Below are 22,517 nucleotides of genomic sequence, written 5' to 3'. Positions count from 1 at the left end.
GCAAAATATTTTTTGGAAAAATCAAATTTGGCTGGAGCTACAATTATAAAATATACAGTTCCGACTTACATATAAATTTAACTTATGAACAAACCTAAGGAACTTATCTTGTACATAACCCAGAGACTGCCTGTATTCATTAATTTTTTGCCTGAAAAGGTTGGGAAAAGCTGAATTTCCCTGGTGACATAGTTGTGCATAGAATGATTCTCAAGCTGGAAAATGACAAGAAGATTGGATTCATCATTGGAGAGAAGACCAGAAATAGCAAGAATGGTGGAGAAAGGAGTCTTCCTCCTCACAAGCTGCAGAGCAGTGAAGACCAGGACTTTTCATAAGTCTGTCAGTTAGGCCTCATGCACACAGCTCAGCTCGCTCTCAGTGTTCTGCGACATGGTGCATGCACTATGGCCATCAGGGCCGGATTATAGGCGGGGCTCCCGGGGCTCGAGCCCCGGGGCCCCCACCATCTTGCCCCCCCAGGGGCCCCCACCATATCGCGTCCCTCCGGGCCCTGACTCCTCAGCCGCCACCTCCCTGAGCGGTCTGCCCGGCACAGGTGACCGCCTCCCCGCATATCCCCCTGCATGGCCACCCCGCCCACCTGTCCGGCCCCCGGCACAAGTTACCATATGTCCGCCCGCCCTTCACCTGCATGGCCGAGCCCACTGCCGCAGGTTCCCGCCTACCTGCCCGCCAGAACAAGCAGCCTTACCCCGCATCCCCCCGCGCGCCACCCCCCCCCCCCTGCCCGAACAGACAGCTGTCCTCCGGTTAACAGTAAGTATATATGGGTGCAAGCATACGAGTGTAGAACTTTATGTGTGTATATAAAGGTGTGTATATATCAGTGTATAAATGTGTGTAATTGTATAAACTGCGGGACTGCATGTCTGGTGCGGGCTGGGGTGTATGTTAAATGGGACAGCATATCTGGTAGGGGTGAAGGTAGATACAAAGATGTGTTACTGAGGATGAGGCGGCTGTATGTAGCTGTGTTACTGGGGATGAGGCGGCTGTATGTAGCTGTGTTACTGGGGATGAGGCGGCTGTATGTAGCTATGTTACTGGGGGCGAGGCGGCTGTATGTAGCTGTGTTACTGGGGACGAGGCGGCTGTATGTAGCTGTGTTACTGGGGATGAGGCGGCTGTATGTAGCTGTGTTACTGGAGATGAGGCGGCTGTAAGTAGCTGTATTACTGGGGATGAGGCGGCTGTATGTAGCTGTGTTACAGGGGATGAGGCGGCTGTATGTAGCTGTGTTACTGGGGGCGAGGCGGCTGTATGAAGCTGTGTTACAGGGGATTAGGTGGCTGTATGTAGCGGTGTTACTGGGGGAGAGGCGGCTGTATGTAGCTGTGTTACTGGGGATGAGGCGGCTGTGTGTAGCTGTGTTACTGGGGATGAGGCGGCTGTATGTAGTTGTGTTACTGGGGATGAGGCGGCTGTATATAGCTGTGTTACTGAGGGTGAGGCGGCTGTATGTAGCTCTGTTACTGGGGGCGAGGCGGGTGTATGTAGCTGTGTTACTGGGGGTGAGGCGGCTGTATGTAGCTGTGTTACTGGGGGTGAGGTGGCTGTATGTAGCAGTGTTACTGGGGATGAGGCGGCTGTGTTACTGGGGGTGAGGAGGCTGTATGTAGCTGTGTTACTGGGGATGAGGTGGCTGTATGTAGCTGTGTTACTGGGGGTGAGGAGGCTGTATGTAGCTGTGTTACTGGGGGTGAGGAGGCTGTATGTAGCTGTGTTACAGGGGATGAGGCAGCTGTATGTAGCTGTGTTACTGGGGGCGAGGCGGCTGTATGTAGCTGTGTTACTGGGGATGAGGTGGCTGTATGTAGCTATGTTACTGGGAGCGAGGCGGCTGTATGTAGCTATGTTACTGGGGGCGAGGCGGCTGTATGTAGCTGTGTTACTGGGGACGAGGCGGCTGTATGTAGCTGTGTTACTGGGGACGAGGCGGCTGTATGTAGCTGTGTTACTGGGGATGAGGCGGCTGTATGTAGCTGTGTTACAGGGGATGGGGCGGCTGTATGTAGCTGTGTTACTGGGGGCGAGGTGGCTGTATGTAGCTGTGTTACTGGGGGCGAGGCGGTTGTATGTAGCTGTGTTACTAGGGATGAGGTGGCTGTATGTAGCTGTGTTACTAGGGATGAGGCGGCTGTATGTAGCTGTGTTACTAGGGATGAGGCGGCTGTATGTAGCTGTGTTACAGGGGATGAGGCGGCTGTATGTAGCTGTGTTACTGGGGGCGAGGCGGCTGTATGTAGCTGTGTTACAGGGGATGAGGCGGCTGTATGTAGCTGTGTTACTGGGGATGAGGCGGCTGTATGTAGCTGTGTTACTGGGGGCGAGGCGGCTGTATGTAGTTGTGTTACTGGGGGCGAGGCGGCTGTAAGTAGCTATGTTACTGGGGGCGAGGTGGCTGTATGTAGCTGTGTTACTAGGGATGAGGCGGCTGTATGTAGCTGTGTTACTACTGGGATAGTGGAAAGTGAGCAGGAGGAAGTGTATGCACGCTGCACACAGTGGGGGCCTCCACCAGATTTTGTGCCCAGGGGCCCCCACCAACCTTAATCCGGCCCTGATGGCCATGCATAATAGGCCTCTATAGAGTCCATAAGCTAACCTCAACATGTACAGCTAGCTCACAACCCCAAAATAATGTTGTGTGCACAAGGGCTTAGAGTGATCAAGTCAGAGACAATGGCCAAGCCCATGTTGATGACATGATCCAAGAGTCACCAATACCTACAGATATCTTAATGGGCAAATACGTCTTTTATGTAGCACAAACAATTATTTATGCCCTCTGCTAACAGGAATATCCTCCACCATTCTATATAGACCGGCCTGTGTAAATGGCAGATGCAATGGGCCACCAAACAACATTATATCAGCAATCTGTGATAGTCTGAAAAGTGATCATTATCACTCATGGTCATAAAATATCTCACATAAGTGTGTAAGGTTTTCAGCTTACTTTATAGTATGATACCTTTATAACACTTTTCAGCAAAAGAAGTTAAATATTATCTTTACACTTTGTATAAAATTAACCTAAAATACTCAGGTCCACAATGAATAAACTGGCTGCTCTTTTTAACTTCTATAAAATTTCCTACTAGAATGTGGTAATTTAACCTTTGCTTAATTTACTATTTAAGTAAATGTATATTACTATGATGTTTACAGAAAACTAGCTAATAGAAGTCAGCCTGGCTCTATTACAGTCTATTGCATTCCACTGCTATCAGGAGGTTGTGAGAAGATAACTGCCTTTATGGACGCTGTAATCAGATGTGACCTAGCCTTTCCAAAAATGTATTGTACACAAAAATGCAGGAAAAAATGAGGATTTTCAACTACTGATATAATGTAATTTTAAATATGAAATTTATGTTCACTTATCAGATGGTGATGGTATTTAATTTTCCATGTCATGTACTGGGAAGCAGGAGAAAAATTCCAAATGCAGTGAAAATGGTGTAAAAACACATTTGCGATGTTTTTTTTGTGGGCTTGGATATTACAGTATTTTTCGGACTATAAGGCGCACCGGAATATAAGGTGCACGCACCATCAATAAATGCCTGCTAAAATATCTAGGTTCATATATAAGGCGCACTGGACTATAAGGCGCACCTGATTATAAGGATGAATGACCAGCCGGTGGCAGACCTGTGCACAGTCAAAGGATTTTTTGTGCGCTTTATAGTCCGAAAAATATGGTACTGCTTTCACTGTGCACCCCAAATGACATGTCTAATTTATTCTTTGGGTCAGTTCGATCACGGGGATATGAAATTTATATAGGTTTTACAATTTTTTCATGCACTTAAAAAATTAAAACCTTAAAAAAAATTTTGGGGGGGGATTTTGCCATCTTCTGGTGCTAATAACTTTTTTATACTTTGGTGTACAGAGCTATGGGTGGCTTCATTTTATGCGACTATTCATGACGTTTTCAATGCTTTCATTTTTCAGACTGTACAACCTTTTGATCACTTTTTAGTGAATTTTTTATATTCTTCAAAATGGCAAAAATGGCCATTTTCAACTTTGGGCCCTATTTTCCGCTACTGGCTTAAATGCAGTTTAAAAACCATTAATATATTTTGATAGTTCGGGCATTTTCGGACGCGGCAATACCTGATGTGTTTATGATTTTTGCTATTTATTTTTTTATTTTACTATTATTTGAATTTTTAGGTTTATTTATTATAGTTTTTTAAACTCTTTTTTTATTTTTATTTTTACTTTTTTTCAGACCCGCTAGGGTACATTAACCCTAGATTATCTGATCAATCCTATCATATACTGCCATTCTACAGTGTGACAGTATATGGGGATTTTACTCCTCATTCATTAGAACGAGACAGCCCTGGGTCTTAGGAAGACTGCGATGACGTCACCAAGATGGAGGCGCCCATTTGTCGCCACCAGCTTTGCCGGTGGGAATCTACAGGACAACACCCGTGATTGGTGCTAGCATTGATCACGGGTATTAACGGTAAGTCTTTGCTGCAATATGCAGCAAAGACTTACAGGCTATGGAGAGGGCTCAGCCCTTTAGCCCATGCACCTGCATCCGACTTGCACCATACTATTACGGCACGCGTTGTTAAGGGGTTAATGTTTATTATTAATGTCCACACAGGGGCTCACTTACTAAGGGTCCGCGAACCGCATTTTCGTTGGGTTTCCCGACAATTTCTGATTTGCGCCGCATTTAACAGGGTTTTTTGGTGCACGCGATTGGATTTTGGCGCAATCGTGACGACTTTCATGCAACGCAAATTGGGGGGGGGGCGTGGCTGTCGGACAGCCCGAAGGATTCAGACTACGCGCAGGATTTAAAATTCTAATTGTGTCGCAAGACACGCACTTACAAGCACCTTGGCAGGGAAGCGACAGATGCAGGAAATCGGGCGCATGAGCTATGTGAATTGTGGTGAACTTCATCTTTGTCGGACTGTCCAGATCGGGGGATCGCAACACGGCCGGGTAAGTAAATTTTCCCCAGAGTCTTTTTTGTGACAGTTTTTACTGCAATTTTTAAAGCCGTAGCCAGACGATAGGGATGAAAGTACCAGCTTTATTTTTATATGTTTTCTGCTTTTTGGATATGATTTATAGAAAATACAACAAAAACTTACACAAAAAGGTGTGTGACTTCAGAATACATAAAAACGTGTAACAATGTAACAATGTGTAAATCCAGCCTCATGCAATATTCTGCAATGCACAGTGACACAGTAGAAAAAGTTACATATTCAAGTTAAATAACCTGATGACTCAGTGACAATGACAATGTAATTATTAACATATATGACAAGTCAGAATGCCACCTAGCTCAACTTTGTTGAGACAGGACTCTTTTTTCCTATTAGATAAAAGTGGTTGCCTGTACATAACTGATATAGGACGCAGCCAGTTTTGGCCTTCAGGCTGTGCTGACTTTTTTCCTCTTAGTTTTTACATTGAGTTCTAAATGCTGTAACTCCTTTATAAAACTTTTCATGAAGCTTTTGTGGGAGCCTTAAATATACAGTGAATGCTGACAAGCCTGGTTCACCACATAATACACCTTGGACACCATGGTCGAAATTGAATTAAAGGACACCTGTCATCAGGTCTGTGTCACTAGTCCTGTCACCTCTACCTGTTGGAGCAGCTCACATACATTTCATACATTAATCATTGTAAAATCATCTTTTCTTTATTATGTAAATGAGGCTGGTCACATGGTCAGAGGCCGTGATGTCATCCCTGCCCCCCGCCTCTCCTCCCCCTGCTCATGTCTGTGTGTAATGTATAGTAAAGCATTGCTGGTGCCTGTTCTGTATCTGCTGACATGCTGCATCCTCCTAATACACATGTGAGAGACACAGGCATAAGCTGCACATGTACCTGATATGTTCTGCTATAACATGGCTGCATCCTGGAGCTGTTGTATCTCTCCAATACACACACACATGCACACACAGGCTGCAGGGGGTGTGGCCACCAGCAAGCTCATGGAGCAGCCATCACATCATTATACAGCCTCACATCATTACACAGGCTGTGCCTCTCACTCATGCATAAACTGGACAGCTTGAATATGCTAATGACTCATTGGACATTTCACAGGTCATTTGCATACAGCTTTAGGACCTCATTGCTTGGGTTTACAGGCATGAAGAGGGACAATGAAGGGATAGAGGCAATGACCTCTAATGGCAGTTTATTTAAATATATATTTAGATTTAGATTAGGGGGGTTATTTTGCATGGCGGGTTCTCTTTAACATGGACAGTGCTCATTACAGAGGGAGCCCAGCCATCAGTATGTGCAAACACAATAACATAATTGTATGCTAAGCTATACAGTAATATACCAGCCACCAAAATTCATAACTATAATAAACTGCATTTTTTTTTTAATATAAGTAATATACCAGCCACCAAAATGCAAAACTATAAAAATCTGCATTTTTTTAAAATAAAAAAGTGATCACTAATTGCCATCACCCCTTTTGTACCATTCCTCCTCCTCCACTGATTTTTGTACTTCCTGGTCCTGCTAGACATAGAAATATAATGCTCTGGCTGTGAGTATAGTTTTTTTTTTAATGTTTATATTTTATACTATTTCCTCCCTTTACCTCATATGTATATGAAATTGTAATAACCCTTAAAGGGATTTACCCATGGAAGCAAATTCTCCAATTTTAATCACCTAGTGATGTCTACACAATAAAGATCATTTTAACCCTTTACTTTACAATTTTACTCTTTCACTTTCATTTACCTTCTGAAAATTGTATATGACACATAGAAAGAGAGATGAGACAGATCAGAGATTATGAGATCCATGAGATGCATATTACACACAATGAGACTCTCCAGCTCTGTTACGCACACTGTTAGATCTGATGTGCCTCCCTCCCCATTACTTATCTGCCTGTAGCTTGTAGTTCACAATATGATGTGCTGCTGTTTGCCAGCAGGAAGTCAGTGTGTGTGAGAGCTCCTCTTGGAATGCAGGGGGAGGGGGCTGGAGCCAGAGAACATAGAACAGCTCAGCACCCCAGTGACAGAAAAGCATGATGGTTGCCAAATCTAAAGTCAGAAGATACGGGGTTAGAAACCGAACTGAAAACTGTGTACACCAGGACTTATAGAGACAGGTTGGACTTATAGCTGTGAAATGCTGTTAATAACAGTGAAATAGAGAATGTGTTATTTTGTTATCCTGAGTTCATTAAAGAAACTTGTCTTCATGGGAATACCCCTTTAAGAAATTATAAATATTCATAATAGTTCATATGACTGAAATCACACATGCATCCTTTTGATGTTTAGTAAAACCACACTAATATCCAAGTCTGATCTATTCTTAACTTCCTTGATTGTGACACAAAGGGTTTATTATGAGTAAATATTTCTGTTTGCAGAAAAATATAAGACACTTTGCAATCTCCACACTTATAGAAGCTTGTTAGAAAGTCGATGAAGAGTCACGAGATGCCTGGAGCCACTCCTAACATCTGCTACTTTGCACACAAAGCTGTGTTATGAACTCATGCAAAAAGCATCATGTATTATTTAAATACAGAAAATATGAATAATGGACCTTGTTATTGTCTACATAAAGTCGAAAACAAGTTTTGGCCATGCTGGAAATAGATTAAAAATGAAGAATTCCTAATGTCCCTGATCTACTGCTGCAATGTGTACAGGGTCCCTGGTTGTCTCCGACGGGTGCAAATAAAGACAGCACATGGATGGAAGGGGAGGTGCATGACACGGGCGGCGTGCTGACACGTGTTGCCGCGACGCCAGGGTGAGAGCGGGCAACAGGCTGGAACATCACCTCTGCACAGTGTGGTGGACGACAACATATACAGCACGGAGAAATTGATGAAGGTAGCGGTCGAGATTGTTATAGCGACATGGGTTTGTTGCTGGCGGCCAGACCAGGGCGGAAGATGGTTTCGGAAAGCTCAGCAGTGGGTGCTGTGTACAAACTGACCCCCCTGCTCAGCTGAGGTGCCGAGGTAAAGCCAGTGTGCCACATGTCAGAATTGGAGCTGCCAGCTGAGGATCCACGGATGCTCCTTCAGTACAACTACTCATCGAGGAAGTACACCTGAACGATCTCTCTGTCTGCTGGTATGGTAAGACCATGAATTTTACTTTCAGCTGATGTCTGATCCACTATTCAGATGGTATTGTATGGCGACCTGTTGAAACCACCAGCGAGAGGCAGTTCTTAATTAAGTTTGGGAGCTGGCTTCTATAATTAACTTTTCAACTAACCGTCTTGCTGCCAAAAAACCGAGTTGATAGGCGACTGATGACGATTTAACCATATTAACCATATTAACTTTGCTCCTCCCTGCCTCCTATGAATTGTTACATGCTTATCCTAGTGTGACTCAGCTACTTATATCTAATTAACTAACCAATCTTATCTCCACTGAGTGCGGCGTGTTAGAGGTCTACTCCAGGGTGATTTGTTCTTGGCAACTAACTAACAATGACTCTTTGCTTGCAATCTGGACTGATACATTTCTGTTTCACAGTGACCCTTGTTCTAAAACCACTTGCAACATCCCCCACCGGGGCCTAGCCTTTTCTCGGGGCCTGGAGTCAGCCGGGGCCCGCAGTACCTGAGTGGCTGGCGGTTGCGGCCTAGGCACGCTAGTGTCACGGTGCTTGGTATGGGGAACCGGAGGGCTGTCCTACAGCCTGGCAGGTCTCCAGCAGGGTGGTGTTGGCAAGAAATGATGAGGGAGAGGCTGCTATAGCGGTTCTCCCTGGGGCAACCCTTTGGTGTCTAGAGTATAAGTCTCTGTGTAGTGAACAGGGTGCCGGTGAGGGTGGCAGCCATAGTAGCAGGGACCAGACGGAGGCAGAGGTTGAACAAAAACAACTTACAGTTCTTTATTGGAACCGACAGGAACCGCGGCAACGTGCCTTTAACAGAGTAGTGGAGTGCTGAGATGTAGTTAGAGGGAGCCACAGGATGTAGAGCGCCAGCCTGGATGCAGAGGGCATGCTGGGAGGTAGCTGTGTCCTAATAGGATGCTTCAGCTTGTCCTGGGTTGCTTCAGGTATCACCCTTAAAGGTAGGATGATACCCCTTTCCTCACTAAACTAGCTATTAGTTCCACTCTTCAGGCAGGGGCTAGGCTCTTCCTGCTCTGGTCTGGTATGCTAGCTGTACAGAGTCTGTACTGGAGTAACTCCAGTCTGCTTCTGCAGACTCCTAGGTCTGACTGCTCTCTACTCTCTCCTGAGAGATAACTGACTTCTTCTGGAAGTTTCCTGACAGGGTCTTGTTACTCCCCTGGTCAGGTGGTGGCTGCTCCTCCAATTACATCTCAGCTCACAGCTCAGCTCACAGAGACAAAGTATAACACATGTGATTGGCTGACACATATGACATCAGACAAAACAGTTAACTCCTGCCTTGCCAGGCAGGATCTACTACTGCAGTGTTCCCCTGTGTCCTATAAGGACTATGTAGTGTGATGTAGTGACATGCTGTGGGGCTGACTAGACCCTACACAGGCTGCAAGCTACATGGTGGGATGTATTCGCAACCACTCCTCCGCCTTGCATCGGTGAGGGTGTTGCACATCTTTACCCTCTCCTGAACTTGGACTGATGTGTGCCTGTCCCAGAGGGGATTGGTCTGTATTATCAGTTGATTGACTGCTCTTGTTCCTGGTTTTTGGATTTTTGAATTCCTGCTGGAAGGTCTAGCCTTCATAATTTACTGATCAATCATTGGTGCCTGATCTGAAGTAGGCTCCTCCTGGACACTAATGAATGTATGCCCGCCTTATTGCAATCTGGCACCTAAAATCACCAACTTAGTCAATTTAATCAATTCTTTTTTGTTATGCTTTTCATAACTCTGTATGTAGTTGCCGAGAGCCTTGGTGATTAATCTAAATACATGTTGGCCCGTTGAAGGCCCCATAAGAAGGCTCAGGCAACAACCTTTGCAATAACTATCGCACATTTATTGTTTATATCATAGCTCATATCTATAAGCAAATTGTCTTTTGATTCTTTTAGGGTCACGGGCGACAGGGTTGTCTGATTTAAGTATTTCAAAAAAGAGAAGAACCATGGGGAGCAAGAGGCAGAACAAAGCAGGGGTGAAGGGTAGATTATCAGAAGGGGGGCTCTCCCCAGGTGCAAAATCAAAAGAAGGTAATTTGGATAAATTCCTACACTCTCCCAGCTCAATGAAGGAAAAGGGAAAAAAATCAGAGGAGAAAGATAGGGTAGCGGAGTCACCTGTACAAGGGGTGGGACAGGAAGAAATTGCAGAGGGAGCACAGTGTCCAGAGAGCCTATCCCTTAAAGGGGTATTCCGGGAATATGAACGTCTGACACAAAAACCCATGATGATATAAATAAATAAATACAACATTACTCAATGTCATTAGTAACAAAATGGAGCTTAAATAATTTGATTTTATGATTTACAAAATGTATAACCTCTCTAAAGTAGGTGGAGTTATCATTAAGATGGCCGCCACTGGAAACTACAAGTTCCATGATCCTTTAGTTCTCAGTAACTCCTCCTACCTCTTATACTCTGCTCCCAGTGATGATGTAACAGGTTTTCTTGCTCTGTTACCATAGTAATGATGTGTAACTGCCATCACCACAACACTAGCCATACTGAATGCACTGCAACCAACCGACTACAGCCAAACTTGGTGGTGATCACATGACCCTGCCCAGGCAGGTACAGGACATGTGATGTGGACATGTGACCAGCAGCCATCTTCTGTCCTGCAACGGACCGCGCGGAGGAAATTAACGGACTGATTAAAGGGCCAGTAGCATTTTAATTCTCCATCACAGTGTATGTGCAAAGCATTTACTGCTAAGGGGAGCAAAATTTTTAATAACAACTAATTACACATTAGCTTATATTTTGAGTGCCCACTTCTATATGAATTATGCTGATTCCTGGAATACCCCTTTAAGGACATCTCTGCACAGATTGCGCAATGTACTTTGGCAGTAGGGGAAGTGTTGAAGGAGATAGGGGGCATGAAGAGTAAAAAAAAAGATGTCATCGGTACCAAAATTGACACTCTTAGAGGAAGAGTTGAAGAAAAGGAAACTAGAATAGGGAATGTTGAAGATTCTGCAGCCAATATACAGAAAAGGGTAAAAGGCTTGTAGGCTTCCTGGAAGGTGTGGAGGGAGAAGATGCAACGACCTTCATGTCCAACTGGTTGGAAAAAACATTCTCGGAGGATATTTGCACCAAGGTATTTTTGGTGGATAGAGCTCACAGAGTGCCCTCTTAAGCAAGGGCAGTGGGCGCTCCACCGAGGAGTATCCTGGTGCGTCTCCTTTCACCAAGGGACCGGGACAACATTCTTAGGAGTCTAAGGAAAATTGGGAAAATGGAATACAATTCTGCCCCAATAATGATCTTCCCAGACTACCCCCAAGAGGTACAAAAAAAGAGGGCTAGTTATGCGGATCTGAAAAAGAGGGGGAAAGGCATTTTGTATTCATTGATGTACCCGGCAAAATTAAAAATGATTTATGGACAAAAATCCCTCTTCTTCGAAAATCCAGTAGAAGCTAAAGAATGGGTAGAATGGGTTTTAAAGATCTAAGAGGTATAGCCCGATGGTAGCCTTGCCCCGGCAGAGGTAAATGCTCTGGGAAGAGTCCAGGGAAGTTTGGCCTGGGCATCTGAAGGGGGTGGGGTGGTGCGAGGGGATGACTGGTGGCCCCAAAATTTGATAGGAAAAATGTAAGTAAAAAATGTGATATAGTGCTACTATGATTAAATTGTTATCATGGAACATACGAGGGTTGAATAACAGGACTAAATGTAGAGCGCTGTTTGACTTATGCTCCTCGTACCAACCAGATGTAGTATGTTTACAGGAGACCCATCTATTGAAAGAATCATAGAGGAGGAACCGCACATAATGATAGAGAACTGGGCACATGAAAAAAGTTAAGCAATAATACGAAACAACCATGCGCTATACCAAAATAATAATCTTTATTCCACTAAATATGAACAACAGATGTGTAATATACACCAAACCAATAAAAACATTTAAAAAGGAAAAATCCTCTATACAAAAATCCAAGGGAGGGCAGGGCACATGATAAGGCCCACCAACACAACACCTCCCTACTGACGCTTTTGACCGTGTCGAGTGGGACTACATCTGGGCAGTACTTGGTAGGATGGGGTTTGGTCCCCAATTTATCAAATTGGTAAAAATGCTATACAGAGGCTAGGGTAAGCATTAATGGTAAGGCTTCAGGGCCATTAAGCTTGCACAGAGGGACAAGACAGGGGTGTCCGCTGTCACCTCTGCTGTTTGAGGTGGCACTGGAGCCCTTGGCATGTCAGCTAAGAGAACATGCCCTGATAAGGGGGTTTGTTAGAGGTATTAAAGAGGATAGGCTGCAGTTGTATGCGGACGACATGCTGCTGTTCTTGGACCACTCGGGCACAATGCTACAAAAGGTTATTGCCCTGATAGAAGAGCATGGCAGCATGTCGGGGAAAAAGATCAATTGGGGCAAGTCCTCCTATTTATTGTTGGACTCCCTGCCTAAGGAAACTCAAATTCCCGGCCAGTTGGAAAGAGTATCTGAAATGAGATATTTAGGTATTGTCATTAGTAAAGATCCAAATGACTATGTGAAATTAAATGTGATGCCCATGCTAACAAAAATTAGACGCAAGGTAGATATACGGAAGAGAATTAACCTTACACCGGCAGCTAGGCTTATCTTATGCAAAATGGTGATATTGCCACAGGTCCTCTTCGTTCTGCAAAATAGCCCTTTGGTGATACCAAGAAAAAGCTTTAGGTCTCTGGAAATGATAATAAGGGATTTAATGGTTTGGCGGATTAAGCTGCCGCTGAAAATCACCTCCTATTTTATCCAATTGTACTTGAAGAAGGGCTGATTAGCCCGAAACGCGTCTACTATGGAATAAAGCATTTTAACCTTCTTGAAGACCCTTGTCCGAATAGCGCCGGTCCAGCCCTCTTTTGGTTTTCTAAACCACCCCTTCTGTCTAAGGGATTTAATATGGGGGGGGGGGGGGGTAAGCGGGCACGAATTAGCTTGAATAAATTATATGCACCATTTGAAAAAGGAGGATTGGCAATCCCCGATTTTGGTAAATATTTTGTGGCAGCACAACTACAAAACATTATTGACTGTGATATGGATAAGATTATGTATACACTTGGACAAAATTATGATTATTTAAAGGGGATGAATATTTTTTAGTGGATATGGGAAAAAATTAAGATAGATTTAGGCTGGGAAAGTTTTCTGTATGAAACGCCGCTCTGGGGAGACGGGGAGTGGACGTTAGCCCCGATAGAGGGATATAGGCTCTGGTGTCAGAAGGGGGTGAAATTTGTACACCAAATAGTAGACAATAGGGGCTAAAAACAGCAGAGGAACTCTCACTACAATTTAGGATTGGTGGAGGGGAGTGGCTCCGATACACTCAGCTTCGGTGTGCCTTCAATGCGTCTCTAGCTAGGGTCGATTTTAAGGAAGTACAACACCCCCTCGTCAATGTATTGAGAATGCAGAATAAATCGAAAGGCTTGTTGTCCAGATTGTAAAGCATTAGATAGTGATACACAAGCAAAGCTCCATACTGCTATGTTAAATGGAAAAAAGATATCCCCGACCTATCATTAGAGGAGTGGGACGATGCCATGGGCATGATCAATTGTACTACCAAGAACCTGTCTTATATCGTGTCTCAAATATTTTTAATCCATAGAGTCCATTACACCCCAAAACTGCTAAATAGGTTTGGACACCGGAACAAAAAGAAATGTCCCAGATGCGAGCTTGTGGACGCAAACCTAATCCACATGATGTGGAGGTGCCCAAAATTAAAACGCTATTGGGAAGACATAATAGAAGCTATAGCAGTGCAAAGTGGGTGTATGGTCTCATATGGGGAAAAAACTGCATTCTTGGTACAAAGATTGGTGTACTGGGCTAAAAAAAAGGTATACAAGATGCAATGAAGGGGCTACTAATGGCCTGCAAAGTGATATTATATAATTGGAAGAACAAAAAATCGCCTGGGCTTCAGGAGTGGAAAAGAAAGGTGGATTATATGCTCTTGAGCGAATCTTTAGTGAATATAGAAAGTTGCTAGTTTGATAGATATGATCTCCAGAAAATAGATGAAAAAAGAAAATTATAGGATGCACTTTGTGAGTAATAACTATTGGTACCTAGTCAGGTTGGGGGACACCAGTCGTATGGGGTGGGTAGGGGGGTGGGGATTGAAGTGTAATAAGTTCTAGGCCTCCGTATGTGTTTTTGCCTATTTCTTTTTTTTTATGTTTTCTATGAGCCGGTACATTATTTAAGACAATGGGCCAGATTTATCAAGTGTCTGAAAGTCAGAATATTTCCAGTTGCCCATGGCAACCAATCACAGCTCAGCTTTCATTTTACCAGTGCTCATGAATATTTTAAAGGGGAGCTGTGATTGGTTGCCATGGGCAACTAGAAATATTCTGACTTTCAGACACTTGACAAATCTGCCCCAATGTGTTTCAGTTACAGGGCTCAACAAATACTGTTAACTGTTTGTCCTGGCTGGGGGCTACTTTGTCACATATTTTGTACTTGTTTTTATTCCTCTGTGAACTTTAAAAAAAAAAAAAGACAGCACATGGATGACACATGTGAATGCACCTCGTACGCTGATGACAGATGGCCCAAGTGACCCTAGATGTAGTAAAACCTATAGCAGGCTCCTAGATCAAAACTGCAGCAAATTCCCATAAGGCTCTTGGGAGGGGATGTACAGCAGTTCTAAGAGCATGCAGACATTTCCCCAATTCCCCTATAATCTTAAAATTTAAAAACATTTATTACATTAACCCTTTAATGACCAGGCCCTTTTTTGTTTTTTTCACCCCCCACAATCAAAAATCTATAACTTTTTTTCCTTACACATAAAGAGCTGTGTGACGGCTTGTTTTCTGCGTAACAAACTGCACTTCATGGTGATGGTATATACTATTCCCTGCCGTGTACTGGGAAGTGGGAAAAAAATTCCAAATGCAGTGAAATCGGTAAAAAGAAACACATTTGCGACGTTTTCTTGTGGGCTCGGATTTTTACGGCTTTCACTGTGTACCACAAATGATATGTCTACTTTGTTCTTTGGGTCGTTACAATTATCAGGATACCAAATTTTTTTCTTAAGATTTTGCCATCTTCTTTTTTTCATATTTAAATTCTTATTAATTTTTAATAACAAGACAAAACAGTGCGAAAAGGGAGGGAGGGGGGAAGCGGTAAGCATTTAAAGTCAAATAATCAGGCGCCAACATGCACCCATTTGTGGAAGGGGAGGAGGTTTACATTTGGATAATGTGACAATTTCTAATACAAGGTATCAATTGTACAACAACAGAAATTCAATGTACTGTTATCTACTGAGAAAGATTCACTTTAACTTAGATGCATTCTATAAAATTCCTCAATAATGAAAAAGAAGAAAAAAGGAATAGCGGCGAGGAATCGCAAAATAGGAGGGGAAAGAGAGGAAGACGGAGGGGCGAGAAGGGGAATCGAAAGAAAGAGCGTTGTGCTTCCCCCTACCTAGAGCTTAGGTCTCGGTAGATGCACGATCCCGTGCCGTCAAGTCCAAGTAGCAGGGAGATGCCACAAAAGAAACCCAGTGGAACCATGTTTTATGAGAGCGGGCGGCCCTCTTTGGATCAGTATTCAGGAGACTCTCCATCCTTTGCAACTCGTTGACACGGCCCAGCCACTGATGCATGGAGGGAGGATCGGAGGAGTGCTAGCAGGCCGGGATACAAGCCTTAGCTGCATTCAGGAGGTGACATACCAGGGACTTCCTGTATGTGGCAAGGGAAATCTTGTGGTGATGTAACAAAACCCAGGCGGGGTCATCCCACAGCTCTCTGCCCGTCACCTAGCAAATCACCCCCAGCACCGTCGTCCAAAATGGAACAAGTGAGGGACAACTCCAAAAAATGTGAAGGAGTGTTCCCTCCTCTTTACCGCGGCGCCAACAGGTCCGGCCGACATCTGGGAACATCTTGTGAAGTACATGGGGCACCCTATACCACCTAGTTAGCAGCTTATAGTTTGTCTCCTGGTAGGCTGTGCTAATTGAGGATTTGTGTGCCAGTTCGTAAATCTTTTCCTTTTGTTCTACAGAGAGGGTCAATGTCAGGTCCCGTTCCCATTTGGTCATGTATAGTGGGACATAAGCCTGTGGGGGGAAGATTTTGCCATCTTCTGGTGCTAATAACTTTTTCATATTTTGGTGAAGGAGCTGTGGGTGGTGTCACTTTTTGCGATTTCTGGTTAAGTTTTCAATGCTAGCATTTTTAGGGCTACCTAAAACCGTTGTTATATTTTGGTAGATCGGGGAAATTACGGACGCGGCAATACCTGATGTGTTTATGATTTTTACTGTTTATTTATATTTATATCAGTTCTAGGGAAAGGGGGTGATTTGAATTTTTAGGTTTTTTTAAATATAATTTTTTTAAAACTTTTTTTTTATTTTTACTATTTTTCATACCCCCAGGGTACTTTAACCCTAGGTTGTCCGATTGATCCTATCATATACTGCCATACTACAGTATGGCAGTATATGGGGATTTTCATCCATATACATTATAATGTGCAATTAGCACATAGTAATGAATGGGTTAAATCCAGACAGCCTCGGGACTTCCGAAGACCCGATCAGCTGTTTTGTGGGAAAACCCCTTTAACCACTTCCCACAAATGGATGTAATAGTACTGTCATGTGGGGCTTCCAGCTTCTTACAAGTGGAGCCGGTGCCAGAAGCTGCAGATGACACCCTTCTCTAACACCCATTACCAGGGACCCCTCCAATCTCGGATGTTAACACCTTACCCATGATCAAGCATGACAGCAGTGTGTAAGGGGAATGTACCCGCTCCACCCTGGATCGGACACCCGAGGCGGGTCACTGGGGGGGAATCTGATTCTTCACCTGGCAGCCCCAGGTTCTAATGTGTACCCCAGGACTTTCCCATGTCCTGGTATGTCAAATCCTGCTCCTGGCAGTAACTGACTGAAAATGCATCAGCAATGGCTTGCATTGCAGAAACTTTAACAAGCGATCAGACAGTTGGTTGTTGAAGCCCTTGTCTGAAAAAAAGTTAAAAAAATCAAGAAAAAAGAAATAAAAAATAAACATTTTTATAATAATAACTAGATAAAGACAGAAAGAAAAAATACTTGACCATAAAAATAACTAATAGTGTATAAAACCCCCCCAAAAAACGCAAAAAAAAAACACATTCGGTATTGCCGCCTTCGTAGCTATCTGTTCAATAAATATGAAGCATTATTGGACCTGCATAGTGAAAAAAACAAAATTTATTTTCTAACAGGTGATCACAAAAAGTTACATTCCCCAAAATGATTACACTGAAAATAACCCTTCTCGCAAAAAAATAATCCAGCTGTCACCAAAAATATAAAAAAAACGGATTACTCTGAAAAAATGGCTATGCTAAATCAAATGTGATTTTCTCCAAATTGGATTTAATTCCATTAAATAGGGCAAAAATAAAAAATATATATAAATGAGGTTTCACTGTAATCACAGTGACCCATAGACTAAAAATCTTAAATTGCTGACTTTTCTTCTCCAAGAAAGTAAATACAATCTGATCAATAAGCTGTAGACGCATCTAAATGATGTATCTGAAAAGTAAATCTCATTCGACAAACAATAAACCCTCATAAAGTACAGACCAAACGTTTGGAGACACCTTCTCATTCAAAGAGTTTACTGTATTTTCATGACTATAAAATTGTAGATTCACACTGAAGGCATCATAACCATGAATTAACACAAGTGGAATTATATACTTAACAAAAAAGTGTGAAACAACTGAAAATATATGTCTTATATTCTAGGTTCTCTTTGCTTTGATTACTGTGTTGCACAGTCTTGGCATTCTCTTGATGATCATCAAGAAAAGGTTTTCACATCACCTGTGTGCCCTGCCAGGTTTAAAGGGAACCTACCACCACCGATCTACCTATACAGGTAGATTTCTGGTAGGAGGATCAAAGAGGCTACTGGGGCGTGGAGTAGCTGCGCTGTGTGGCCTCAGCTCCGGCTACTCTACGCCCTAGTAGCCTCATTAGAAAATGTACATATTAGGGAATTAAAAGTTAGTAAAAGATTGTGGGGATGGAGGATTAGCCCTTTAAAAGGGCTGTCCTCACATCCTATAGATGCACCTACCACCCAATTTACCTTTACAGATAGATCCGTGGTGGTAGGTTCCCTTTAATAAGTGGGATTTCTTGCCTTATAAATGGGGTTGGGACCATCAGTTGTGTTGTGCAGAAGTCAGGTGGATACACAGCTGATAGTCCTACTGACTAGACTGTTAACTGCTTTTAGCCATAATACAAATTCTAAGTAAAGAAAAATGAGGGGCCATCAATACTTTAAGAAATGAAGGTCAGGCAGTCTGAATAATTGGGAAAACTTTGGGAAAGTGTTTACAAGTGCAGTTGCAAAAACCAAGCGTTACAAAGAAACTGACTCACATGAGGACCCCCCAGCCCCCAGGAAAGGAAGACCAAGAGTCACCTCTGCTGCGGAGGATAAGTTCATCCGAGTCACCAGCCTCAGAAATTGCAGGTTTACAGCAGCTCAGATCAGAGACCAGGTCACTGCCACACAGAGTTCTAGCAGCAGACACATCTCTACAACAACTGTACACAAGAGGAGACTGTGTGTAGCAGCCTTCATGATAAAATAACTGCTAGGAAACCACTGCTAAGGACCGGCAACAAGCACAAGAGACTTGTTTGTGCTAAAGAACACAAGGAATGGACATTAGACAAAACTGTGCTTCGCTCTGATGAGTCCAAATTTGAGATCTTTGGTTCCAACCACCATGTCTTTGTACGACACAGAAAAGATGAACGAATGGACTCTACATGCCTGGTTCTCACTGTGAAGCGTGGAAGAGGAGGTGTGATGGCGTGTGTGTGTGTGTGTGTGTGTGTGGGGGGGGAGGCTTTGCTGGTGACACAAAATTGAAGGCATACTGATCCAGCATGGTTACCAAAGCATCTTGCAGAGCCATGCTATTCCATCTGGTTTGCATTTAGTGGGACCATATTTTATTTTTCAACAGGATGACCCCCAACACACCTCCAGGCTGGGTAAGGGCTATTTGACCAGGAGGGAGAGTGATGGGGTGCTACACCAGATGACCTGGCCACCACAGTCACCAGACCCAAATCCAGCCGAGATGTTTTGGGGTGAGCTGGACCGCAGAGTGAAGGCAAAAGGTAATAAAATGTTGCAGTGCTTTTCATCATTTAATCCAATCTAAAATTACAATTCCTGAATCGCACCTCCATTTTATTTTAACCTTTGTTGAAGGAAACCTACCACTTTCCAATAGTACTTCTAAGCAGCAAATACCGAGCACCTGCTCTGGGCGAGCTGGTGCCGGAGCATATCTTTGTTATGTTCATAAACCGCTGTAATGCTTTTAAACACTTTAGTAATCTTTATATTGGAAGCAGCTTCGGCACACGTTTGAACGCGCTCGGTGCACCATGCGCACGACCGCGCCTGACTAGGAGGTGGCGGAGAGCGGGGGACGTCATGCGTGTACCACCGTGCGCCGAAGCTGCTTCCAATATAAACATGACTAAAGTGTTTAAAAGCATTACAGCGCATAATGATATTAATGAAGATATGCTCCGGCACCAGCTCACCCTGGTATTTGCTGCTAAGAAGTACTATTGGAAAGTGGTAGGTTTCCTTTAAACTCCTAAAGGGTTAACAAAAATCTTAAACGTTATTTTACACATGTTGAGGGTTGTAGTTTCTATAATTTACTATTTATGCCTCTCAAAGCCACTTGGATGTAAGATGTGGCGCTCTCCGGAGGTAATATGAGGTGACAGGTGACAAGGGCAGGAGTGTCCGGCTTCTCCCCGTGTCACCTCCGCACCACTATTACCACTATGGGAAGCCCCGCCCCCTCCTGTGTGTGACGCGCTTCCACCGCTATTAGTGGGAGATTCCGGCAAGCCATGTGCCGCTCACAGACAGCGGTCCAATGAGAGGCGGGACTGCGGGGGTGGGCGGGACCGTGGCGGCCTGGGATGAGCGGAGAGGTAGCAGGCTGCGGTGCACTTTGCCCAGTCAGTCGTGCGGCTTCGGGTCCTGATGAGGACGAGGACAGCAGCGGCTGCTGAGCATGGAGCGCGCACCCAACCAGGACAAGCACAACCCGCTGCAGAGCGCCAACTTCTGCTCCAAACTCTTCTTCTGGTAAGAAGCCGGCGCAGTGTGCGCCCAGCATGTGCCTTACTAGCGCTGTCATCGCAGGACGTGTCATTGTGCCCAGAGGGCACCTCCAGCGGGCGGCTGGGGCACTGCCTTACCTACCGGGATGGCTGCTGCCCCTGGTCACAGGGAAGGGGGACACTTATAGTAAACTTGTCACCGTGTGCTGCTGCCCTATGGCACCTGATGCTTTCCACAGGAACAGGTCATGTCACATCCAGGAGTTCTCTTACTAAAGTGTTATAAGTGAGACATGCCATGATGGAGGGAAAAAACTCATTTCTTACCCCCAGATGAGCTTTCTCCCATTTGTTTGGTTTCTGGTCTTAAAGGGATGACATCTGTTCATGGTCAGGTGACCATTGACTTTAACAGAGACCTGTCCACACAGCACCTCTGTAACTTTCTGCAGTCACATGGTGTTTGTGTACAGGACGCTGCTCATGCTACTGATTGGATGAATTTAGCGGTCCCCATAACTCAGGACTGGGCTTCATCATGACAAACCACTCACTCATAGATCCAGGCACCGTGACTGTGATATTCTTATATTTGTTATCCATGGCTTCCATCCTTATTAAATCAACTTTAAAATTATGCTAATGAGCCAAATAGGGCTTCAGGGGTCCAGAAACCCTCTAAAGCTTTAGCTTCAAAGGCTGTTACACTGTCTCCTCCCCCTGCTTCCTCAGCAGAGCTCTTGGAACACTGTTACAGTATGGAGGGGCTCTGGTAAAGCTCATAATTTTAAACATTGACTATGAACAGGTCTTATGTATAGAAACTGCCAGACATACAACACAGATTTTTTCCCCCCCTAGAAAAAGCCACAAGGCAGCGGCTGTGGGCACGGGCCATTAAAAAATAAGGACGTATGTGGACTTTTTTCTTTTTTTTTCAAAGTGCTTTTATTACTTCATTGACACAATGGGGCACATTTACTAAGGGTCCGCGGACCGCATTTTCGTCGGGTCTCCCTTCTTTTTCCGTTTTTCACCGCATTTAATTGGGGTTTTTTGTGCACGCAATCGGATTTTGGCGCAATTGCGCCGACTTTCGTGCAACACTCATCTAGGGGCGTGGACGTCGGACAACCCCAGTGATTTGGACTAAGCGAGGGATTTAACATTCAAAGTTGTGTCGCAAGCCATGCACTCACATACACCGGGAAGAAGAAGGTGAACTCCGGAGGACCTGAGCGGGGAAGCGACACATGCAGGAAATTGGACAAACGACCTTAGTGATTCGCGGCAGATCCGAATCCTCGTTTGACAACGCACCTCGAGGATCGCGATGGGACAGGCAAGTAAATGTGCCCCATTATGAAAAAGCTTTGCCTTTTAACCCCTTAACGCTCTGCGCCGTAGCTCTACGGCGCAGAGGTATAAGGGATGTATGAAGAGGGCTCACGGGCTGAGTCCTCTTCATACAAAGGTGGGGGTTTTTGCATTTTGCACAAAACCCCCACCGCTAATAACCGCGGTCGGTGCTTGCACCGATCGCGGCTATTAACCCCCTAAACGCTGCCGGCAAAGTCGCCGGCGGCGTTTAAAAGACGGCGGCGCGTGGGCGCCGCCATCTTTTTTTCGATCGCCACGCCCCCGAACGTCATCGGGGGGCGGCGATCAGTTGCTATGGTAGCCTCGTGTCTTCTTTTGACACGAGGCTATCTGGCAGCTGCATATTCGTTACAATGAGCCAGTGGCTCATTGTAATGAATGTGCTGCAAAAATGCCATATATTGCAATACAGAAGTATTGCAGTATATGGTAGCAGCGATCTGACTATCTAGGGTTAATGTACCCTAGATGGTCTAAAAGATAGTGAAAAAAAAAAGAAAAAAAAAAGTTTAAAAAATAAAAAAAATTAATAAAATATTAAAAGTTCAAATCACCCCCCTTTCCCTAGAACGGATATAAAACATAACAAACAGTAAAAATCACAGACATATTAGGTATCGCCGCGTCCCAAAATGCCCGATCTATCAAAATATAAAAACGGTTACGGCCGGCGGTGACCTCCGAGGCGGGAAATGGCACCCAAATGTCCGAAATGCGACTTTTACACCTTTTTACATAACATAAAAAATGAAATAAAAAATGATCAAAAT

At 44.2% G+C, this 22,517-nt stretch overlaps 1 protein-coding gene across 1 annotated transcript in view; it reads left to right on the top strand.

Moving 5' to 3' along the window:
• Window positions 1-20,158: 20,158 nt before the first annotated feature.
• The window catches only part of ABCC4 (ATP binding cassette subfamily C member 4 (PEL blood group)), a 160,846-nt gene continuing 158,487 nt past the window's right edge, over window positions 20,159-22,517 (top strand). The window contains exon 1 of the mRNA XM_072135431.1: window positions 20,159-20,392. Coding sequence (XP_071991532.1) covers window positions 20,319-20,392 — 74 coding nt within the window. The 5' untranslated portion in view covers window positions 20,159-20,318. The remainder of the gene's footprint in view (window positions 20,393-22,517) is intronic.

Source organism: Engystomops pustulosus, chromosome 2, assembly GCF_040894005.1.
Source record: "Engystomops pustulosus chromosome 2, aEngPut4.maternal, whole genome shotgun sequence".
Classification (NCBI taxonomy): domain Eukaryota; kingdom Metazoa; phylum Chordata; class Amphibia; order Anura; family Leptodactylidae; genus Engystomops; species Engystomops pustulosus.
Note: the sequence above shows the minus strand (reverse complement) of the source record. Positions and strands in the feature narration are given on the sequence as shown.